Source organism: Saccostrea echinata, unplaced genomic scaffold, assembly GCF_033153115.1.
Source record: "Saccostrea echinata isolate AGI-Se365-2 ecotype Australia unplaced genomic scaffold, CSIRO_AGI_Sech_v1 ptg000054l, whole genome shotgun sequence".
Classification (NCBI taxonomy): Eukaryota; Metazoa; Mollusca; class Bivalvia; order Ostreida; family Ostreidae; genus Saccostrea; species Saccostrea echinata.
Window position 1 is genome coordinate 6,955,791 of NW_026889803.1, and position 23,210 is coordinate 6,979,000.

Below are 23,210 nucleotides of genomic sequence, written 5' to 3' on the forward strand. Positions count from 1 at the left end.
TCACTATAAGTATTGTTTTTTTTATTTGTGTATAGTTTTAATGTCATATTGTTTATTAAAATCCGATGACGTATTTTGAAGCCACCTCGTTTTAACCCTTCATTGCCTTGACAAACATTGCACTGCGACAATGGTACTTTTAGAATGTTTCCAAGATTATCAAAGATCATCCAATGTTTATAAGATAAAAATTCTTCACATTTTACGGCAGGTTTTTGTTGTTTTTCAAGATCATTTTGTAATGCCTTTGACAGGTTACAACAGCCCATAGCGACAACAAGTCCAAGATCTGCATGTTTCCTGCTTAAATTCTGACTCTTTATATTGCAAAGAAAAGAAGCCACACAATTCGTTCAGTTTAGAAATATTTATTGATGTGTAAGCACCTATATATATATACTTATCTTTAGTAGGTATGGATAACAAATAAAATAAAACATTTGAAATGCACTGTGTTATAATGAACATGTAGATATGATACAATATATTTATATATATATTTATAGAAACAGGCTGTAGCAACTCTCAGACTAGACGTGATTATGTTTAAACACTTTCATTCATGTCCAAGTATTTGAAGTTTGTTATTCAATGAGCAAATTTTGTGTCTTATCTAAAAGAACTAAACTATTATTATAAAATGACAAAGGAAAACCATCTTAAAACAAAACATTTAACAAATTTATCTTCTAAGTTTAAAATAAAAGAAAAACCTCAGTATTTCTGACAAAGGGACATATAGTAGTCTTAAAAAAAGATTGTTTAAATTTTGGCAAATATTTCTAATAATGCCCTTAACTCTGAAATGGTCTTTTGTCAATTTAAATATAAAAATCTTTCACGAATACATAGCTGGGTAGCTTGAGGAAAAAAACAAAACATACAAAAAAAAAAGAACAAAAAAATTAACTTTGGTTTATAGCAGAGGTGGGATCTATAAAAGTCCTTTCTTTTTTGTAGTTTCCTAGGATATGGCCAATATTGTCAAGCCAGGTATAATCCTGAGGTCTAAGTGACCCTTTAGGAGAATGACACTGGAGAAAGGAAAATGACATTCAAACAGAGGCAAACCCTCCAGAAAAAAAATGTTTATATTCAGAGCAGATAGAAAAACAGGTACAGCTGGATTTATTCAACAAATAAGACACACATACATAGGAAGTGGGGCTATTAAGACTAAACAGTGCTCTTCACCATAAAGGCATTATAGCCAGATTGTCTCTATACAGGTTGTCAAAGTAACAAGTGTTAACAGAGTTTGAGGGATTTCTACTCCAAATTAAAGCTATTTCAAGTCTTCAGATTTCACTGACAAATAGGTTATACCTGTATAAATAAAGTCTGGCATATGATTATAATAAACATTTTCTTAAATCTGTTATCATTTCACCAAAACCATTAATGTAGGGTTACATTACAATCACAACATACGTAGATGTCCCCCCAAGTTAAATACAATCGGGGGGAGGAATAAAATTGCAAGAAAAAAAATCTTTGTCATAAAATTAAACAAAACAAAACAAAGAGAAAAAGATTTCCAATGACACTTAAACATAAAATACTTAATCAAATACTGTAAGAATTGGAATTTCCACCAGAAGTGAGTAGATTTCACTTGTACTTCTCTTTCATAGGAACAGAAAAAGTGGTGGCAAAGAAAATGCTATCTATTAATACATATTGGATGACATAAGCTGTACAACCTCAAGCAAAAAAGAAAAAAAATCAATAAAAAAATTCACAAAAAAAAAACAATTTCATGCCTATTTTATTTACCTATAAAAGTTAATTCAATGTATGGGTCACTAACACTTTTTTCATGAAAGACAATTTTTTGTGTCAGTAATGCAGTTATCTCTATATATAGAAGTGGAAATTTGTGTCATTTGTTAGTGTCGGCTAGATTTTCTATTATTGAAGTGTCATTTTTAAATGAATCTATATAAGCAAATTTCAATGAAGTTAATATCAATGAAAAATAAGTATTTTTCAAATACCATATGGGGCATAGAAAAAAAAACCTTGTTAACTTTCATTTTCTTATCCGTTTAAAAAATTGTCTAACATGGGTCTTTCTCTTAAGAAAACTATGTCTCTCCATTCTCTCTGGTTTAAAAAGGAACATACATTCCTACAGCGAAACAAAACAAATAAGGTCTGCTTTGACCATAATTATTCTAAAATAAACTTGGAGAAAAATAATAAACAACACATGGCTTAATTTTATAGTATTGACCTTGATTACATTTTAGTGATTAATTTTATGATTATCTTGTGTAAATGATATTGAAATAATTGTTAATATTATTAATGCTTTATATAAACGTAAATAATTGTCTAAATCTTTGATTTTAAATGAACTAACAAACAACTTGTTGGCGAACAAGTTAAAGACTGAAAATGTATATCATGTAGATATACATGTATTCACCAGTTTTTTTTTTCTCTGTACTTCAATATTTGCACACTACCCAAAGAAATGAACACAATTTAAATAATGCTAAAATCATACTTAATGCCTGCTAAACCATTTTATGTAAAATTGAAGCCAAAAAATAAAAATATAAGTAAATTCTAACAACCTAATTGTGTCAAGAATCAAGAGCCATCCGAGGTTGCATGTTTTTAAGCGATGAATAATCTTGCATGATAAAAAAATATTTAATTTGAATTCAAAATAATAGTGGTGGGTTCTACTTTATACACACTTGAAAATGTTAGAGCATTTTACATCAACAAACCAATACCTAAAGACTAAACCAAAAATTGGTACCGTTTACATTCTTCCTATTTTTGTGGATATCAATTTGTGTCTCTTTGAAAAATAAAGTAGTGTAGGCAGCACTTGAATAAAACAACACCAATGGTGGTACCCCTGGCTAAATGTACAAAATAAAACCAAAATAAATGTTTTGTAGAATACAGAAATATTGCACAACTATACAAAAACATAAAATTCAGATATATATATAATATTTAAAAGCAGAATACGTACTACAACAAAATCTGAAAATTCTAACAATGAACATATTTATGTACACACAGATGCAAACTGTTGTCAAAGAATTTAATTATCTTGTTTTGAGCAAGAGAAGCAGGCACTTGGAAAAAAAAAATTCTTAGTTTTATTGTTCATACAGCATGTATGATACACGATATTTGATTTACTTTCTTGTAGAGTAGAATCTACTGGAGAAAAAGGTGTAGTAAACTTAATGTGATTTTTTAAAAGAAATGTTGAATTATTTTGGCATTCATAGAATAAACACAGGTACTGGTATATCCCTGAAATGGCTGAACTATAATGACAAAATCTGAAACCTATGTATGTTTTATAGTTTCAGGTGTAATTAGAAGTAGTGGTCTTAAATATCATAATAGTCATAACAGTAGTACCTGTGTTGATTCTGCTAAAAAAGGACATCATTATTGTAATATCATATGCCTTTCTACATATTAAATGCAATAAGTAAATGAACATCACTAACAGTTTTCCAGGTGATCTAAATTTCATGGTGATGAAAAACACTTAGCACCAACGTCTGCAATCACTCATGAACTGATGAGGTCACCATTTTGAGAATGTTTTGGTGATGTTTGAAAATTTTCTCAACTTTGTTGAGCAACAATTGAACATCTTATTTCATGCATTTTGCACACTATTGCACAGTGCTGCAGAAAAACACAAATTGTAGAAATCTATTATTAGAAACTAAAAGGTTCTGGAAATTCCCCCTTTACACATTTGCAAAAAAAAACTCTCCCACTTCCATCACATCCTGCTGAAAGTTTGAGGAAGTGCACTCTCCGAGTCCTGGAATCCCCTGAACACCACAAACCGACTAGTTGTCTGTTTAACAACAGAAAAAAAAAGCAATCATGCTAAAATGTCTCTAATATAGTCATGAAAACAGCTTGGAACACAATTCTATCTTTTAACATCCAACAGAAAAAAAAAATTAAAAGACGTTGAACACAAATTCTTCAAAAGGCAGCTACGAGATCCTCTTTGGCATTAAGAACTATCACTGTTGCCAGGCAACAGAAAACATAACAAATTTTCTAATCTAGTGTCCATAGCACTGAAGATGCACATCATAAGGTAGAAAGTCTTTTCAACAACACATAATAAAGTGGAAATGTTAATACACATAATTAAAACAATAATGAAAAGGTATAAAAAATGTTTCTTCGTATAAAAATATAAGAAGCTACCCTTTCTGATTAGTATTGAATACTGAATATAAGTTTCAACAACAATATTTGTGCTTTGACACCATGCACGTCAGTCCCTCACAATATTTTTGTGTCAGTGTATAATATCATTGCTGTATCCAAGTACAGATCCACATTCTAAAAAGAAAATGCCATTCAGAACTCCCAATCCCCAGTGGCAGGGCTTTGATGGAGGTTTTTCTGAATCTTCTCTATGTTAGAGTTTCTCTCTGTTTCCCAGTCTCCTTCTGGGAAATCCACAGACTTCTTGTCCATTTTATTAAGTCTGTCAAACACTGGAGCCTTGACCCCTATTTCCACATTTCCACTTTCATTTTCCTTTTCTACATCTTCATCCAATTCTAAATCCACCCCTTCATCCCTAGAAACCTGACTTGGGAGTCCCTCAAACACATGTTTTGTTTTGTCTAGTTGTCTCCCTTCAGACACATACTGAGGGTTGGAGCGTTTGCGTTTGTTGACACCAGATTGAGAAATGCCAGACATTTTATTTTCTCTCTGCAATGGATCTTCTATCTGTTCCCCTCCAGAATTCTCCTCTTCTTCTTTGAACACAGGTCCTCCTTTCTCCTCCCTCAGCTCCTCAGTTTTCTTTTCTTTGGCATTATTTTTGGATGATTCGTTGCTCTGATGACTTGAGTTGCTGGACATGCTTCTACTGTCATCATCATCTCCTACCCCATCATCTTCATTGTCAATTTCCATTTTAATTGATTTGAAATTTGCCTTCTGCATGGACATAGGTTCAAACTGCGGGAAGAGCCACTGAGAGTTCTCGCTGTTTGCTGGGAAGTTGGACAGGAATGGATTAGTTTCTCCAGACATACTAGACGCATCACTCTGGTCAGAAATGTCCTCATTGTTTTCTGATTTGACAGTGTTGCTATATTCTACTGGACTGGACTGACTCCCACTACCTACGTGCTGCTGTTGTTTTGCCCTCATTCGATGATTATGAAACCAGTTGATGACTGTTTTTACGCCTACATTTAACTCACTGGCTAAAGCCTCGATTGTGTTTTGATTTGGATAAGGATCGTGATTGTAAGCCATGCGCAGCTTGTCCTTCTGCTCCTCTGTGAAGAAAACACGAGGTCTCTTTGGCATGGAAGGTGAATCATAGGATCTATCTTCAAGACTACCTCTACGCCGTCTTTGAGCTGAAAATACATATGATCAATAATCAATTAAAATCTGAAAAAAATAAAGAAAGCATGGGAAATTCTGCATTTTTGTATCATTGTACATGAATAATATATATGCCACAGTGACCTTTACCTTTGACCTCATTTTGATAATGTTTGAGTCTGTCTACATTATGAGGATCGCTGAGCCACAAATGCATTTTGATGAAGGGTTCTCTGCCCTTGATACTGAGCATGTGCCATGGTTTAGGTTTGGACAGAAGCTCACTAACTGAGCCCTGAGACAAACCAAGAACTGCCTCTCCAAACAATTTTTGTCCTAAGTTATGAAATTGTAAAACATCCTTGACTCTGGAGGTCAACTCTAGTGTGTCTATCTCAGATGTCATGGCAACAACCTCTAGCATGGATGAAGGGTAGGAAAATGGAGCCCAGCTGTAGGGTGGATGGCTGAAGTGGTGGGTGGGGGTGTGGTGGACTGGGTGAAACGGAGGAGGGAGCTGATGATGGGATGGTAGCGGCGAGTTTGGGATTGACTCAGGAGCAAGGCGAGTCGAGCTAGAAACTGGTGGTCTGTTTCCATGGTTACTACTTGGCAACTTGTCAGATGAGGGGGAAACTAGCAAGGAGGAAAAAGCAAAATTTGATAGGGTTTTTTTTTTTTTTTTGCTTTCAAAAATCTATTAAAACTTTAGATAACTAAAGGTAAACAGAAATGTTTGGGGTTAAATGGGTTACATAAGCTACATTTACAGTATTAAAACAAGAAGCAGGATTATAAGTTGCCATAAATAATTTAGCTTTTCATGCTCTTAGCAGCCATAATTTGACAAAATCTGGATTATAAAAATAATTCATAAATTTGAATGTAAATTTTTCCATTAAACTGGGTGAATCTAACATTTGTGCTCATACAAAACAGAAAAATAATGTGCATATAGAAGGGTATACATTATGACTTTAAAACAATGAAAGTTTAATTACAGTTGTATTTAAATCTTTTTCAAAAACATGATTTAATTTTTGACAAAATAATCTTAATGGTACATTTCATTACAAAATTTATCTGACAATAACTGTCAACAATTATAAAAGCTTTTAAAATAAAGTTGGTTCTGGTTCTTTCAGACTGTCAAGCTTTCATTAATTATTTTTGGAACAAAACACTGATTGATGATAATTTCTTGTCAGGTGTACTGCTCTAATCGGGACTGACCTTAATATCTATCGTTTTAGAGGTTCCTAGGAACAGCTTTAACCTTGTTCTACACAGAGGCATTGTCCTTTATAATGTGGAAGTTTTATCATTAATCTTGTCTTGTAGTAATGGGAAGGAGGTCAAAAAGAGCAACCCTAGGACAAAGCTTGGCAATCTTATGCTAATTATCAATTTTGTGGTTTTCAATTTTCTTAAAAAATTTAGAATTAAAAGATTTTATTCTTAATTAAATTATGGTTCTAATCTTGAATATATTGTTGATAGTATATGTTCTGGGTATGAGGCCATATAAGCTTGTACAAATCTGCATATATGAATATTAGTATGTATTTGTATACATGGTTTATTATAGCAGGTTTACAGGAAAATAAAATGAACAAAAAAAAAAAACCAGCCAGGTTTTGGTTTTAGCTCAGCAGTCATGCATGGTCCAATAAACGTCCATCTGTAGCAGGTCACATGCTCAGAGATGACCAATCAAAACATCTGATCCGGGCAGACACAGCCAGGACCACAGCACATTGATATACACTTGTTATATGCATTTGAGGCTATTCTCTTTCACTTTGACAAGGTTATGGCAGTATATATTATACATGTACAAATTGTTAGCAGTCATGCTTGTTAGAATACTTTGCAAGGGAGTATATATGGTAACATCATGGTATTCATAATATATTTTGAGACAAAATATTCAAAAAAAAAATTTCATTCTCATGAAGTTTATGATTAAAGGTAAATTAAAAAAAAATCATCAAAACTGTAAACATACCCATCTCCTGCTGATTCCTGCCCCTCATCAATTTGTCTGGAGGGATGTGATACTGTGAGGCTACCAATTTAGGGATTGCTTCTGTATCTTCTAGAAAGATTTGCATACGGATGAAGGGTTCTCTCCCCTTCTGAGTTAGCATGTGCCAGGGTTTGGGTCGAGCCAGGAGATCACTGACACTGCCTTGAGAAAGCCCAAGGACACTTTCTCCAAAGAGCCGCTGGCTAATGGAATACTGACTCAGGGTCTCTTTCACCTGTTTCACAAGATCATCTGTATTCATGTTGGAATATTTATCAAACTGATCTTGAGTGATGGGTGGCAGTACAGCCTTGAGGGGTTTGGCAGATGAAACCAGATGTGGTCTGGACATTAGTGAGTTGGCAATGTTCTGCATTCTCTGTAAGGGTGATATGCATTCTGACTGCTGCCCAAATGGTACATGATTCTCCAAATTACTCTCATGCCCATTCATCTTTTGGCGAAATGGCATGAAGGCACTTCCAGGACGATGTGAAGACTCAGAAGGAGATTTGATGGAGCTGTTAGATGTAGGGGTAGTTGGAGCTGAGCTAGTGCTGTTCTTGCTCAAATCGATGGGTCCATGTGCATCATCAGCAGATACATCACAGGGCTCCAGCTTGATGCTGACCTCTTGATGCTCTCCGGGTGATCCTCGGGATCGTCTGATTTCTCCAGGCTCTGCGTCACCCTTCTGGGCATTCTGTGCCAATCTGGCTAGCTCCTGCTGGTACATTGTAACAGCTGCAATGTTTCCAGCACTCTCGGCAGCCTGAGCCAGTTTTAACAATTCCTGTCTGTAGATCCTCTCTACCATTTCTTTGGCTGATCCCTGGCTCTCCACACTTTCACGCCTGCGATGTTGCTCCAAATCTTTAGGATGCGGCAGAGCAATTGACCCTGAGCTGGTCATGATTGAAGATGCAGAGCCATGTGGGGATGGCAGGCCATGTTGTGCTGTCACCTGTGCTAGCCTAGTCATTTCCTGCTGATAGTAACTGTTTACCATGGCATGTGCCACTTGTTGCTGCAACAATAACAATTTCAAATGTAACCTGATGTAAACAGACTTGCTAATTTTTTTAAAATTTTTTTTCCAACTTTTTGTCCTCTTTAAAGACAGTGATATAACTGTCTTCAGAAAAGTCTAAGAATTTTCTCTTTTCTAGTATGTAAATTTTTGTGAAGAACAAATAATACCTGTTCCATAGCCTTTTTAAATTGCATAGCCTGCTGAGCTTCATTCAGAATTTGAGTAATTCTCTCCTCTGTCTGGGAGTCTTCCCTCTGTACGCTGGGTACCAGGGTGGTGGGGCCTGTCAAGGGGAACATTGGGTTAAAGACTGACCTTAGCCCTAGGGCCGAGCGACTCGCTGCAATCAGAAAGTGGCCCACTATTGCCTGGATTCTTACAATGCAATGTATCAAATTTTACTTCTTAAAAAAATATGTTTAAATAATTTAAATTCATTCCAAATAATCTTAAAAAATAATAAAAGAAAGACACTGAATAATAAAATAAAGAATTAAAAAAATGTTTATTTTTTTTTATGATTTAAAAAAAATTAAAATTTGAAAAAAAAAAATTTCGAAAAATGCAGGCAAATAATAATAATTTAATAATATATCCAGATACTTGTACATAAAATGTATGAAGATGCTGCTGATTAACTTTCACCAATGAATGATATTAACCCAGGCAATATATTCCACATACACTGTCAGCAAGTCCTCCCTAATTTACAGTGTACATTCAATTTTGATCATACATGCTCTTATAATGAGAAAATATTATCACAAAATTTTCAAACAAGCTTGTGAATGATATTTATTTAAATAAAATCATGCAATTTCTTAAAAATGCAACTTGAAAAAAAGATAAATGTATCACCTTGTTATGTTCTTTAATATATGCTTTTTATTAGTTTCTGTTCATGCATACATGTACATCACAAACTAAATATACACACCTTTCTTTGGTGAAATAGCCTTCAGTGCCATAATATTCCTTTCATCTGTGGCCCAGGCATACATCTTCCTATACGATTCGCGTCCTTTTTCAGTAAGCTTGTCCCAAGACTTGGGCTTCGACAGAAGTTCACTCACAGTGCCTTGTGATAGCCCAAGTACATGCTTGGCAAACAAACGTTGTCCAATATTATGAATACTGAGAAGTTCTCTAACAGTTTTGGCCACTAAAGAAGTGTCTATTCCTTGTGAATTACTAGGGTCAGTTTTTCCCATGGACATACTCATATAATTTGGGAGTCCATGTCCATTTAAATACGAGAAAAACTGAGGTGAGGGTGGGGGTGGGAGACTGGGAGTACTCTCCCCTGATACACTGGGCATTCTTTCTAGTGAAATGGGTCTCTTGGGATTAATTTTTTCAGGAACTGATTCTTCTTTAATGCCATTGCTAGATGGCGTTGGAGGTGAAGAGGGAGTTGAGATTCTGGATGAATTTTGGCGTTGATAGGATGAAGCTATTTCTTCTCCTAGCATGGATGCAAATGCAGCAGCATTTTCAGAGAGGGCAGGTGTTGTCGTCCCTGAAAGAAAGGTGCAATAATGCACATGAAAGCTTATTTTTGGATTAAAAAAAGCTGGCTGGTTAAATCATGGTCTTCCAATAAAAATAGCAGCAAATAGCAAATTTTGTTGACATGCATTTTTTTATTTCTTCTTCTTTTTTTTTTTTTGCCTTGCATGCCGTAAAAACAAATTTTAAGAAACATTTTGGAATATTTTGGGAAGGGTTTTGGATTCAATTTGCATTTCATGGCCAGTACACCTTTCTTCCATATATATCAAAATAAAGAAATAATATTTCAGAATGTGTTGCAGTCTTGAAGAATGAAATGATTTTTCTCAGCTGCAGTTAGTACAGAAAACCAAACCGTCAGTAAAAAAAATTCTAGCTATTGGAAAATGATGAACAGAAGTCTTTTATAAATGTATTCCATTTTGAGAATTGGAAGACTTTGAAAGATTTTTTTTTTAAATTCACAAATGAAACTGCAAGATTTTCTGTGCAAGGGAGGTAACAAGTCTTTGTGTAATACTTGTTACCTCCCCTGAACTCCTCTTCATATGAATCAGGGTGTGAAATGATGGCCAGCTATATCTACATTACTTCCAAACACATGCGAGACATACCTGAGAGATCACTGTTGTTGACTTTAAGTACTGTGTTCTCAGACTGCAGTGCTTTGTTTTTCTCCAAGAGTAAGACTTCCAAAGACTTTGGCTGAATGTCTCCATCAGGCTCATCCGACCCCAGCTTGTTGTTGGAAAATTCTATAGATTTCATCACACTGAAAGAGACAATATTTCATCTTAGATACAAGAAGCAGGTGTATTGAGAGCTTTGAGGTTTTTAAATCATTCAATAGCTGACATTATAACAAACCTTAAATGACTTTGTGTCTTTTTCATCCTTTAATCTTAACATTTTCTTGACAAATGAAAACAGTTTTTTTTTTCCTGATTAAAGTCTTATCCCAATCAGTCCTGATCTTCATGTTACAAAAGTTTATCAAGCATTGATCCACAAGTACCCCATTAATTGGCTGAAATATGGCTCTGTATTTCAACCAGCACAAAAAATCTCAATAGCACAATTTTTTCTTTCTTGAAGAGTGTTACATGAACTTCCCCTTCATCTAATTACTCAAGTTTAAACTAATTACCTGAGTTCCCTTTTGATTTCTTCATAGTCTTCCTGAGATTTTATCTTCTCTTCCAGTAATTTGAAGGCCTGATTTTTTGAAGCCAGTTCATCTTCAAGCTTGGAAACCTAAACCAGACATTTGATTTTGAATATAAATTGAATTCAAAGATTAAATTCAACCATTTAAATTAATATATAATATGACTAATCAAATGATGAAACATTGATTTAAAATTTGACAATTTTATTCTTCTTGACTCACGGTTAAAAATTGTTAATTTCCAAGTCTAAATTAATATTTGTTAAATTTTAGTAGAGTAATAACAGATAATGATTTTCACCAGATTTTGTCTGGCTCATAGATCAAGTCTGACCAGATGTTACTATAGTGGAACATTACACATTGGCAGTGGTGATCAATCAATATTTCAAATGATCACTACTGCATTTTATCAAAACCCGATCAGTTCAGAATTCAAAAGCAAAACAAATAAAAATTCATTTGCTTTAATCCATTTGTGAGCTCTAACATTCAGAATAATCAATTCTACAGACCTGAATATTGATTCATTGATTTTAAATAACTTGTTAATCTATATATTGATTTTTGGTCCTCAGTTTAAAATGAATTCTAGGCAGTAAGTAATCTTAAATCAATGATGCTAAAAATGTATTCAAAGTCCTTTCAGATAATATAATTGATAAACATGTCAGTCAAGAACAAAAATGATCAACTCTTTAGTTGATATACATGTAACATGTAAAAATCTTGAACCCTAGCTTATGTATTGTTTAGTCTGTGCATTTCTCTTAAGATAAACTATTATCATTTTCAATATCAACTGTGTGGTATGGTGAAGCATGGCTATTTGTTATGGATTAGCCATTAGATTCATCTGATATTTTTCCTAATAATCATATCAAAGTTAATGAGCCCCATAATTACATTGTATATTTGTTTGTGATCTAATGTCCATTATCATCTTAACATATTTCACTAGAAAGTCTTTTTTTTTTCTTTTATCTATACATTCATATCTAGGCCACAATTTACTTGTACCACATCATTCCACAAACAATTTTAATTTGATAAATTTTGTAAAGTGTTAAATTAATTTCTCTTACTCAGATAATCTGAAATGTCTAAATAACGTGCACATAAGCATAACAAAGTCTAATCTTTAAAGCCCCTTCTCTTCAATTTTCTCTGGGGAAATTGAAACACAAAATATTGATCGGAGAAACAATCGCATGCACGATTAGTTGTTTGTAACTGTCAATACATAATCAATAAAAATACTGTTTCTATGGTAACTCGGGGATCTTGTCTAATATGCAGGAGTTCTGAAATCTATTTTGCCGTCAAATATAGATCATCTTGCATTGGGATGTATAAAACCAAAAATCAATAGCCTTCCAACATTGATTTCACATCAACTACCATTGTATAGTTTTGTAAAAAATCAATACTAGAAACTGAATATTGTAGAATATCTGCCATCATGACACTCCCTAGGAAATATAGCTATCTTTTTTACTGTCGCAAGATTTGATACGCCAGTACATTTTCTAATATTAATCATTTATATAACTGGTTTCCTAGAAGACATGCCAATATATAACTGAATCTATCATTACTGAAAAAAAAAACCTTTCATTAATTATGAAAGTCAATTATTTAAAAGTTTAAATATTGATCAATCTTTATTTTAATTATTTTTTTCCCATTTGGTGAATATGAAAGAAAACACAGAAAAATTAAAAAGGATCACCCACTCTCCTAAAAATGACAATTCAAGCAATTGTTAACAGTTATTGTTTTTATACTGCATATTTAATCACAATTTAATTAATAAGCCCAGTGTTTGCATAAGAAAAAAAAAATCTTTGTTTTACAATTTTTGCGTTAAAAATTCAACCTTGGAAAAGTCACCTTCTTTATGGAAAGCATGTTTAGTTTTACCTAACTAGAATATGAGAATTCAATTAAACATGTTAGTTGTTAAAAATGACAAGACTACCACTTTCATTTACATACTCCCAAATTACATATTTGATAAACTACCATTCCGAAAAATAAATCAGACTGTGGTCGAAAAAAATTGTGTATTTTGGCATAATATATGAAACAATAAACTTGATTTATGATTCCAGCTTTTCTGCTTGACAGGAAAATGTTCTCTCTGCGTAATAATTATGGTTTTAGGAAAATTATTTGTAATTTTCTACTAAAACAATTAGAAGAAATATTTAAGTTCATTTATATTATCTAAATGGTCAAACTATTCAGCTTTCTTGCATATATCTGAACTTTTTTCTAATCAGATGACTACACTGGCAAAAGAAACAACTCAACATATCATATGTGTAAATTCATTTGACCTTTGACTTCTGAACTCCTGAAACACTTTTTAATTATCAAATGTAACTAACTTATCTGACATGCTCCAACATCAGATTGCCATTTCACTACTGGTCTGTATTCATTTGAACAAAAGATTGTCCTTTAATCATTGGTCTGCATTCATATGCACAAAAGATTGCACTTTAACGATTGGTATGCATTCATATGAACAACAGTTTGCCCTCTTACCATTGGTATGCATTTATATGAACATTAGACTGCTCTCTTACCATTGGTCTGCATTCATATGATCATAAGATTGCCCTTTTACCATTGGTCTTCATTCATATGAGCTAAGACTTGATCCCCGACACAGAAATTGTCTCACACTTACTCTGACTGTACCTTTTGACTTGCAGAATACTTACAGTTCTTTTTCAGCAAAATCAGCCTAACACACTGGTGGTCCGACATTGTGGTGCCTTCGGTAAACTTAAGAGTTTTATAGATTGGTTAATACTAACCTGACTGGTTGTAGCTTCTCGCAGCTTGTTTAGTGAGCCCTGCAATCTCTGTACATCTTCAACCAACTGTGAAATCTAGAAATTTAAAGTTCAAATTTAGTGAAAAATAAATAGTTTTTAGGAAATCTTTTTAGAAACATAAAATAACAATAAAAGAGCTTTTTAAATTACCTCTTTTTCCTTGGATGCAAGTTCATGTTCTAGACCCGATCGCTTGAACATGTCGATGGCACGATCCATATCTGGTGCTTCTTGATTTGTCTCCCCTAGTTTTTGCTTCTGTGTCACCTCCGTCAACCTGGTCCTAATCTGCTCTATTTCACGTTCTGATGCCTCAGCTCGCTGAAAAAAAAAATACAAATATTTTTTAAAATAAATACTTTAAAGACTTTGAAACATGACAAGGTCCAAGACCAAAAAAAAAAAAACCCTAATCATGATGCAGCTAAACGAGATCCCCTGAAAATCCATCCTCAATTAAAAGCTCATAAAGCAAATGTTAAGTTACCTTCCTGCAGCAAATCAAGCGATATCTTTTTATCCCAATTGTCCATACTAGAGAGATAATTACACATAAATTGTTTCTGTCTCATCCTCATCAGATAAGCAAGCATAACTATTAAAGGTACAAAGAGCGCAAGCAAAATATATGCTTAATCCAGTCGCTGATCAGAAATCAAAAAGACAAATTATTGCAACAATACAATTGACATGTGAAGGCTGCGACTGGATTTATACAAATGGTGATTCAGTCAAGATCGGATCAATACCATGCTGTTCAATACTTCTTTCTTCCCCAAATCAATAATTTGACATTGATTAAATACTCAGGGTGATGCATTCTTGCAAAATCAATCAATACCATCAGAGGCAGTAAGGCACCAGAGTGGCCCTCCTGTTACATAATGTAGTAGATCCTGACCAGTGAAGTGGGGGACACCCTTACAGAGACAAAATCATCTGACTTTCAGAATCATCCTCTGTCATTTTTAGACATTAGTTTTAAGGGATTATGTTTCACTGCATCTTGAACAAAGGCAATCAATGCAGAGAAACCTATATCCTTACAAAAGCTTTAATACTGATCATGACATCAGATTGTTTTTTTTTTCTTACTGTCTCCATTTTTACCAATTGACACAATCCTCACTTTTTGTAAACCATATCATTTATCTACAGATCTATCTAAATAAAAGAGATTTTCCTTAAATTCTAAAGATCCGAGAAAGTAGAATTTTTTGGTGAAGCACAATACTATTTGATTTTATACTGGAAGTTAATAATCATAATACCTCGTTAGCTCGTTCCAAATCGGACATCACCATTTCCATTTCATCCGATCTGAAAAAAAAATATATCTCATGACTTTAGATTTCTTAATCACTAGCTAGTATGTACATTTTTTTTATTTGGCTCCATTTTCTGAAAATGCGTCAAAAACACACTTTTTATCTACATTCACATTCCAAAACATGAAGCAATTAATTTTCCTATCATTAATATTGTTAATTCAACTAACAATTTACAACTTAAAAGGAAACTCCATGTCAAGGATTGTATTTGCAATTTGTAAACTCAGTGTCTTAATTTGTTTGTTAATCTGCACTAATTGAAATTCTGACCTGTCTCATTTCATTTCACTTTTTTTTCTAGACCTGCACATCTTTATTGCACTTTGAAAAATTTCTAGACAAGCATGAAGATAGTAAAAAGTGGACTATGATAAAGATTGAACATGGTGGAGAAAGGTTACCAGACAAGATGAGCAAGGTTTGACAAACAAATTGGGATTGGAATGACTACACACAATAAAAGAATGTCACCTGTCTATATGAAGGGGTTTGATAAATGAAGACTTCAGCTACCCTACACCTTAGCTTTTGGCCATAAGTTTGGTGAAATATACAAAAGCATTCAAAGTCAAGATAAAGTGCTGCCAGCGTCTATAAATAACAGGTGTGATTTGGAGCTCTCGCGTCAATGCTGTGTGGACCAGGCTGGTTCAATGACCAAGAAATGATAAAGGAAATGCTTGACTAAAGGCCATCAAAAACTCAAAACATGATTAAATACAACGATTATGATTCATTCTGATCAGGCTTTGTGTAAGATAATTACAAGTTATTAATAACGAAAGTCCACAATATTCAACTTAGGTCATCATCTCAATTCAAATTTAAAACATGTCAAATTTAACATTTCACATGCTACATTCATATACATAAATCCATTACATAAATGTATGAATTTATAAGTCATTGGAATCATAAATTTCAGAATGGTTTCAAATTAACCTAAAAAACGTATTCACTTTGTGACAAATATTCGTCATCAAATTTGATAAATACAAAAACCTCCAATAAATTTGCATTTGGTATTTTCTATATCCTTAAAAATGACCAATGTATCATTTGCACCTGCAAAGTTCACTTAAAACAGGTTTGTGATAGGATTTACATTTAACGTTTCCAGACTAAGCAGAAACAAATTTCTCTCAGACTTTACATCATGAAACATATCATTTTTCTGATGGACTTAGATGAACTTTAAATTCCTTACCAACAATGCTATTAACACCTCCTTACAAGAACCCAATATAATGAAATTTTTGAATGTCTGTTCTGAATGTCTTCCATCAAGTTCTATAAGCGATTCAGATCTTATTTTGATACTTGATATAAATATGTACCACCATATTAATATATACTAGCTGCCTCTGGCAAATGAAAGAAAAAGTGAGCAAGCTCACATACCCCACGCTCCCCCAAAACTCAACAATGCAACACATTTTAAATACACAATATAATTATTCAAAAAGGGGCATTACTTGCAAAAAATCATCACATCAAAACTTCTTGCATATAAGGACATTCAAATCTTTGTATGTTACAAATTTAATTGGGCTGAAGTTTCTAGATAAATAATGGAATCAAAATTTCTTGGTAATATACAAATCTATACATTATGTCTGAAATACCTACAAAGTTTCAGGAAATTCAGTGCAGGAGTTATGCTGACAAACTGTTATTTAAATTCCTCAGTGATTTCGATTTGTTAATGAGTATAAGTCCATGTCCAACACATGACAATTTACACATTTAAATAATTGATGGAAACAAAATTATGATGTAGTCATATGAATTTGTTTTTATATAGTGTACTTATGAAATGATTTAAGGCAAAGCACCAATTTGAGAGGGGTGGGGTGGGGGGTTGGGGTTGAGAACTATCCAAGATTTTGTGTGTTGTGTGTGTGTGAGGGTGTGTGTGTGTGTGTGTGTGTGTTATATCATTAATATTTTGATCTCAAAATCAATAGGGGTCTTTTGAGTTCATGAAATGTTTCACATAAAATTTAATTACAAAATTTAAAGCTGATTCCAGTGGATTTCCTTATTACCTAGCTGGAAAGTTTCTTCAATAATAGGCAAAACTCTTAAGGCAAAAATAATGGAATCGGAATTTCCTGGTAATATGCACATCTACACACTGTGTACTAAATATCTGCAAAGTTTAACCAAATTCTGTGCAGAGTTTAAGAGGAGTTGCACTAACAAACTGTTCGTCTCTATATTCAAGATATGGCCAAAAATCTGAGTTGAAAAGTGCCGAAATTCCCAGAAAAATAATGGAATCGGAATTTCCTGGTAATATGCACATCTACACACTGTGTAATAAATATCTGCAAGGTTTGACCAAATTCTGTGCAGCGGTTTAAGAGGAGTTGCGCTGACAAACTGTTCATCTCTATATTCAAGATATGGCCAAAAATCTATGTTGAAAAGTGCCGAAATTCCAAGAAAAAATAAAGGAATCAGAATTTCCTGGTAATATGCACATCAAAACATTGTGTCCTAAATATCTGCAAAGTCTGACCAAATTCTGTGCAGCGGTTTATGAGGAGTTGCACTGACAAACTGTTCATCTCTATATTCAAGATATGGCCAAAAATCTAAGTTGAAAAGTGCCGAAATTCCAAGAAAAAATAATGGAATCGGAATTTCCTGGTAATATGCACATCAACACATTGTGTCCTATATATCTGCAAAGTTTAACCAAATTCTGTGCAGCGGTATATGAGGAGTTGCGCTGACCAACTGTTCATCTCTATATTCAAGATATGGCCAAAAATCTAAGTTGAAAAGAGCCGAAATTCCCAGAAAAATAATGGAATCGGAATTTCCTGGTAGTATGCACATATACACATTGTGTCCTAAGTATCTGCAAAGTTTGACCAAATTCTGTGCAGCGGTTTATGAAGAGATGCGCTGACAAACTGTTCATCTCTATATTCAAGATATGGCCAAAAATCTAAGTTGAAAAGTGCCGAAATTCCAAGAAAAAATAAAGGAATCGGAATTTCCTGGTAGTATGCACATCTACACATTGTGTCCTAAATATCTGCAAAGTTTGACAAAATTCTGTGCAGTGGTTTCTGAGGAGTTGCGCTGACAAAAAAACAGGACTGACGGACTGACTGACTGACTGACACACTGACTGACTGACTGACTGACTGACGGACGGGTCAAAAACATTATACCCCCCGCAACTTGTTGCGTGGGGTATAAATATAATATCCTCTGGGTACATCTCTATTCAATGCTAGCAATCTTTAATTCTCTTCATATCAATATATACAGTTTAACTTTGTTATTTCGAACACCCATATCTCAAATACCAGGGTTATGTGTCAAAGTGAGTTGGTAGTCCCAACCACTTTTTTGTTATGTTTTTTTACCCTCATGAATTATCTCAAATCCTTGCATATCTCAAAGTTAAAGCTTGGGCCATCAAGTTCAAGATAACAAGGTTCAACTGTATTGTAATTCACAATCTCATAAAAAACAAAGACATAGAGCAAAAAATTGATCAGCAAATATTGGCACAAAATTTCTTTTTCATAAGTTTTTTCTGTAGATTTATGTACGTTTATTATATTTTTATCTCTGTGTATCTGATATCCAATCCATCGGAGTTATTTGTTCCAAGATTAAGTACATAAATTTAAATCAAAAATAATTTTAATAGTTTTTCATTGATTTTGCATTCCCAATCAAATACATTAGATGCATCAGAAATCAATGAGTTAGGGATAGAATAGGCGATAAAATTAAAACTAATGGCCTAAATAGCACAAACAATTCAGTCTCACAAAGACACTTTCTTAAAGAAGAACTCACAATCAATGTTTACTGATGAAATGCTTTTCCATTAATCTCATAAACAGAAATGCTTAGTTGGCCGATATTCCATTGCTTTGTTCGATTTGAAGGGAAATTGATATTTAAAATCAAACAGATTTTCAATCCTAAAAGCAAATATTGATTTTCGTTCAAAAATACTTTTTCAGTAAATGTATATAAAATTGAAATGCAAATAGCTCTATCAATAAAACAGATTCCAATTGAAAGTGCCTGCATCCCCTATTGAGAACAACAGTATTTAACAGACATCATATAATTGATCAGCTGGGGATCTGAAAAGATTTTAAATAGAAGAATAATTTCTTCTCAATTAACAAATGAGTAATTATTTTAACACACTCACAATGACCTAATCTTCAATAAAGAATGCAATATAATTAAGCTGTTTTTTCTTTTATTTAGTTCTCCTACTAATAAGAAATTTTTTTTTTACACAACATGCCCATCTTTTTCTCCATTACACCCCCCTCCCAACTTTTCTCCATTTCATATTGGAATTTTTCAAACTATTAAGAGGCACATTTTTTTGTTAAAAATTGTAACAAGACCACATCACACCATTACCAGCAATAGCTAAAAGTTATTCAGGAAAAATCGGGCTTATGATAATCTGTTACATCTGCGATATTCCGTTTTTCTGCCTCTGTCAGATGCCTGTATAGAGCTGATGGTAACATTTTTTACATCAGGGATAATGATTCTCAGCTATCAATTATTGATTTTTCTCACAGGGACTTTAATTCTGCTTGTAAAGAACTCTTATGGATACTGCAGTTTTGTCATTTCCATCCAACTTGTAAAAATGCATACAGTGGCTACTGACGTTGCGGGGAAGCTTCAAAGAGCCTTACATTCAATAATGTTGCAAATCTTTATCATAAGACTTAATTTATTTTATATATTAAATCACTATGCCATTTCTAACACTGTTTGAAAACTGAGAGATGAAATTTGATTCGATTGAAAAAATCTTCACTTTAGATGCAGTTTAAAATGACATCAAATGACAAAATGTCTGTAGCTATACATATATATATATACCTTTAGATTCTGCTTTGATCTTCCTCATTGTTCGCCTTTGTTGAACTCTCCAACTCTCAAGAGACACAGAAAAGTGACAAAAATGACCTCAGTGTTAGAACCAGTATGTCTGGTTTACAATCGAGACTCAATGAGCCTACACGGCATTCAACATGAAAATATTGATTCTGCCAGCATGTATTACATGTTCATAAATTCTATAATCAATACAATGAAATATACAAATGATTTTACACAGAATTTGCTATGCAGGCCTATACCACATTGAGCAGTTTAACTGATGTTTGACAAATTACCAATTAGAAGGAACAGCCTCTAGCAACCATTAAAGAGCTAAGCGTATTCATTAATTTTAACTCAAAAAGAAAGAGATAATCATTTTTATTCCGAAAAACATAAGTAGATGAGCCGATGATCAAAGGGACACATTAGCTGAAAAATGTTCACAAACTGCCCCAAGGGCCAGAATTTCTCTATCACTAGCAATGATGACTTCAGCGACCAAATTTGTCCTTTATTTGCATCTTGAAAATTTTTTTTTCTGTGATTTTTTTGTGCAAAGATTCACTTGACTTGAAATATACTTTATTTGTAATTGTTAAAACAGAGAATAGGACTGTAATTTGGCTGTCATTATTTGTATAAAACATCTATTATCCACCATTAAGAGTTTAGAGAATTTAAGATACAATGTCATTTGCATAGAAAGATAATTTTGAAGACAGATTTTGAGAGAGGACTATGAAATTAATGGCTTAATCTACAAAGCTGCCTTCTTATTTCAGAGACACAACCATCTGAACAGTAATTAGTATTCTAAGGGCAAACAATAACCAGGCTCCAATTTATGTGTGAAAAAATGCAATGCTACTTTAATTTTGGACAACTTACGAAGAAAGATAAATTTCCAAGTAAAAGACATTACATTCTATTTATTTTTACTGTCACTTTAAATTTTTTGGGAATATTAGGTACAACTCCAGAAAGGATTCAGATTTTATCTTCTTTTATTTTGCCACAAATCAACCAGTAAAAATCAAGAATCACAATAATGGCAACACCTTTTTAACCTAATCAGTCAAGAAAACATGAAAAACATATAAAACTAGTTAGGGATTATTGGGGGTCACTTACAACATCAACAAAATCACAAAATCACACATAAAAATCAAAAGAAAGAAAAACAATCACAGGGAGCTACAAATGCCTTGACAGGATGTGCATTTGTCCTGGGATGCCTGCAGGACTTTGAACATAATGACGAACAAGGGAGCAGTATTACAGCGATTGTCTTGTACATCAGAACCAATTAAGCAAACATTGACAGGTTCCGTGAAGGACCTATCAGAGCTTTCATCAATAACCAGACAATATAAATCAATAACTGGACATATGACGACTGAAGGTTCACGTAATGACCATGTATGTGACCGGTAGACAACTAAAAATCAATGAGCGGACAGATCGGACAATACAAATCAATAAAGGCTCTATTTGTTATTGACAAGAAAAACATAAGAAACCAATATCTTGGTATATTAATGGGACACAAAGTTGTCATATTTACAGTATATATCTTTGTTAATTGATTCCATAAATATAACTGTATATGTTGGGAAATCAGGACAAGTTCACTTTGCTTTGAATTAAAACATCAATTGTTTCACACATTTTTCTTTATGAATAAAATTATTTTATCTGACAAGAGCGTATTTCATAAAATTATTTTAATTTGAAAAATTTCATTTTAGATTTAAATGAATAAGGAGTTAGATAATCTCTCAGCTATATGCCAAATACATTGACAAAATAAGAAAGGATAATATTTGGAAATAAAATTTGTAAAGAAAATATCTCAGAGAAATACTAGTAGTTAAATTTTTGAAACGCAATTAAGATTTGTTTGAGTCTTAAAAATTTTTATGCCGTTAAGTGTTAATGACTTTCAGGATCCACACTACTGAAGGATCTCGAACAATTCATTTCCATGCAAAACAAAAGCAATTAATGCCCTAGCACATGTTGTTTGTGGTTAACACCTCTGTGAAATTTTCTGTTGCCACAGTTTATTTTGGTCATACAATAGTCAAAGTTCTTGGCAGAATTAAAGAGAACTTAAAGTCTCGCAGAAGCTACAGTGATTGAGGTTCTGGGTGAATCCCAGTAGCAGTTTCAGAATGGCTAGTACTTACTTGGCTGTTGTGGCCTCTTCATACTTGGCTTTGACTTCAAACAACTCAGACTGCACATTTTCTAGTGCTAAAGAAAACAGAGATAAAAATAAGAAAAAATGTGCATTTAATAAAAATTAAGTTCAATCATGCTTGCATATGCAGCACATATTTTGTTGGCATACAATGACAGGCCCATACCTGGTACTTGTATCTCCCATATCGACTTTGACTAACGCTTAATTCTGATAATTCCTATCATAAATGAATCAAGATTATGTAATTTTAGAAGCCTAAAATCCTGTTGATCACCTCAGAGCTACACAAAATAAATCACAGGTGCTCATTCGATGGATTGCACTAAAATGATAGCATGCTGATCAAAATGGAATACCAAATTGAAACAAAAAATTACTGATTGGCATTAATTTCTTTTAGCGTCCAATTAAAAATCAGCAGAGTCTAAATATAATTGACCTTGTTTATGAAATATACACTATTCTGCATTTGAATTCACTCCTTGACCCAGCATGTCAATTTCACAGTTTCTGTCAATATCAACTCCTCTCCTTCTTAATGATATAATGTCCATATCGGCCCATCCACAAATAACTTAGAACAATGGTGGGTCATCCCTCTGTCAATTTCGGTAATTGTTGACAGTGGGCCACGATTTATGTCTGACAGCCAATCAATTTCTTGTGTCCTCTTTGCTATTAATTCACCATCATTAAGAAATTCCTAGCCTGAGTTTGCAACATAAATTATCATACAGCCGTAACGTTATCATATTGTTTGTTTCGACCTTATACAAAATGGACTGTTTCACAACTATCCCTTTTAAAAAAAATTTTTTGGCA

The 23,210-nt window shown here is 33.3% G+C and overlaps 1 protein-coding gene across 4 annotated transcripts in view; it reads right to left on the minus strand.

The window, feature by feature from the left end:
* Positions 1–352: 352 nt before the first annotated feature.
* The window catches only part of LOC133171952 (homeobox protein cut-like 1), a 52,924-nt gene continuing 30,066 nt past the window's right edge, over positions 353–23,210 (minus strand). For 2 of the 4 annotated variants that reach the window (XM_061306746.1, XM_061306748.1), the window contains 11 exons: positions 22,372–22,438; positions 15,227–15,275; positions 14,106–14,276; positions 13,935–14,009; positions 11,086–11,192; positions 10,553–10,710; positions 9,364–9,945; positions 8,594–8,766; positions 7,373–8,420; positions 5,515–6,000; positions 353–5,396 (listed from right to left, as the gene is read on the minus strand). In XM_061306746.1, the coding sequence (XP_061162730.1) occupies positions 4,372–5,396; positions 5,515–6,000; positions 7,373–8,420; positions 8,594–8,766; positions 9,364–9,945; positions 10,553–10,710; positions 11,086–11,192; positions 13,935–14,009; positions 14,106–14,276; positions 15,227–15,275; positions 22,372–22,438 (3,941 nt within the window). In that variant the 3' untranslated portion in view covers positions 353–4,371. The remainder of the gene's footprint in view (positions 5,397–5,514; positions 6,001–7,372; positions 8,421–8,593; positions 8,767–9,363; positions 9,946–10,552; positions 10,711–11,085; positions 11,193–13,934; positions 14,010–14,105; positions 14,277–15,226; positions 15,276–22,371; positions 22,439–23,210) is intronic. The other 2 variants (XM_061306747.1, XM_061306749.1) reach the window with 2 other exon arrangements.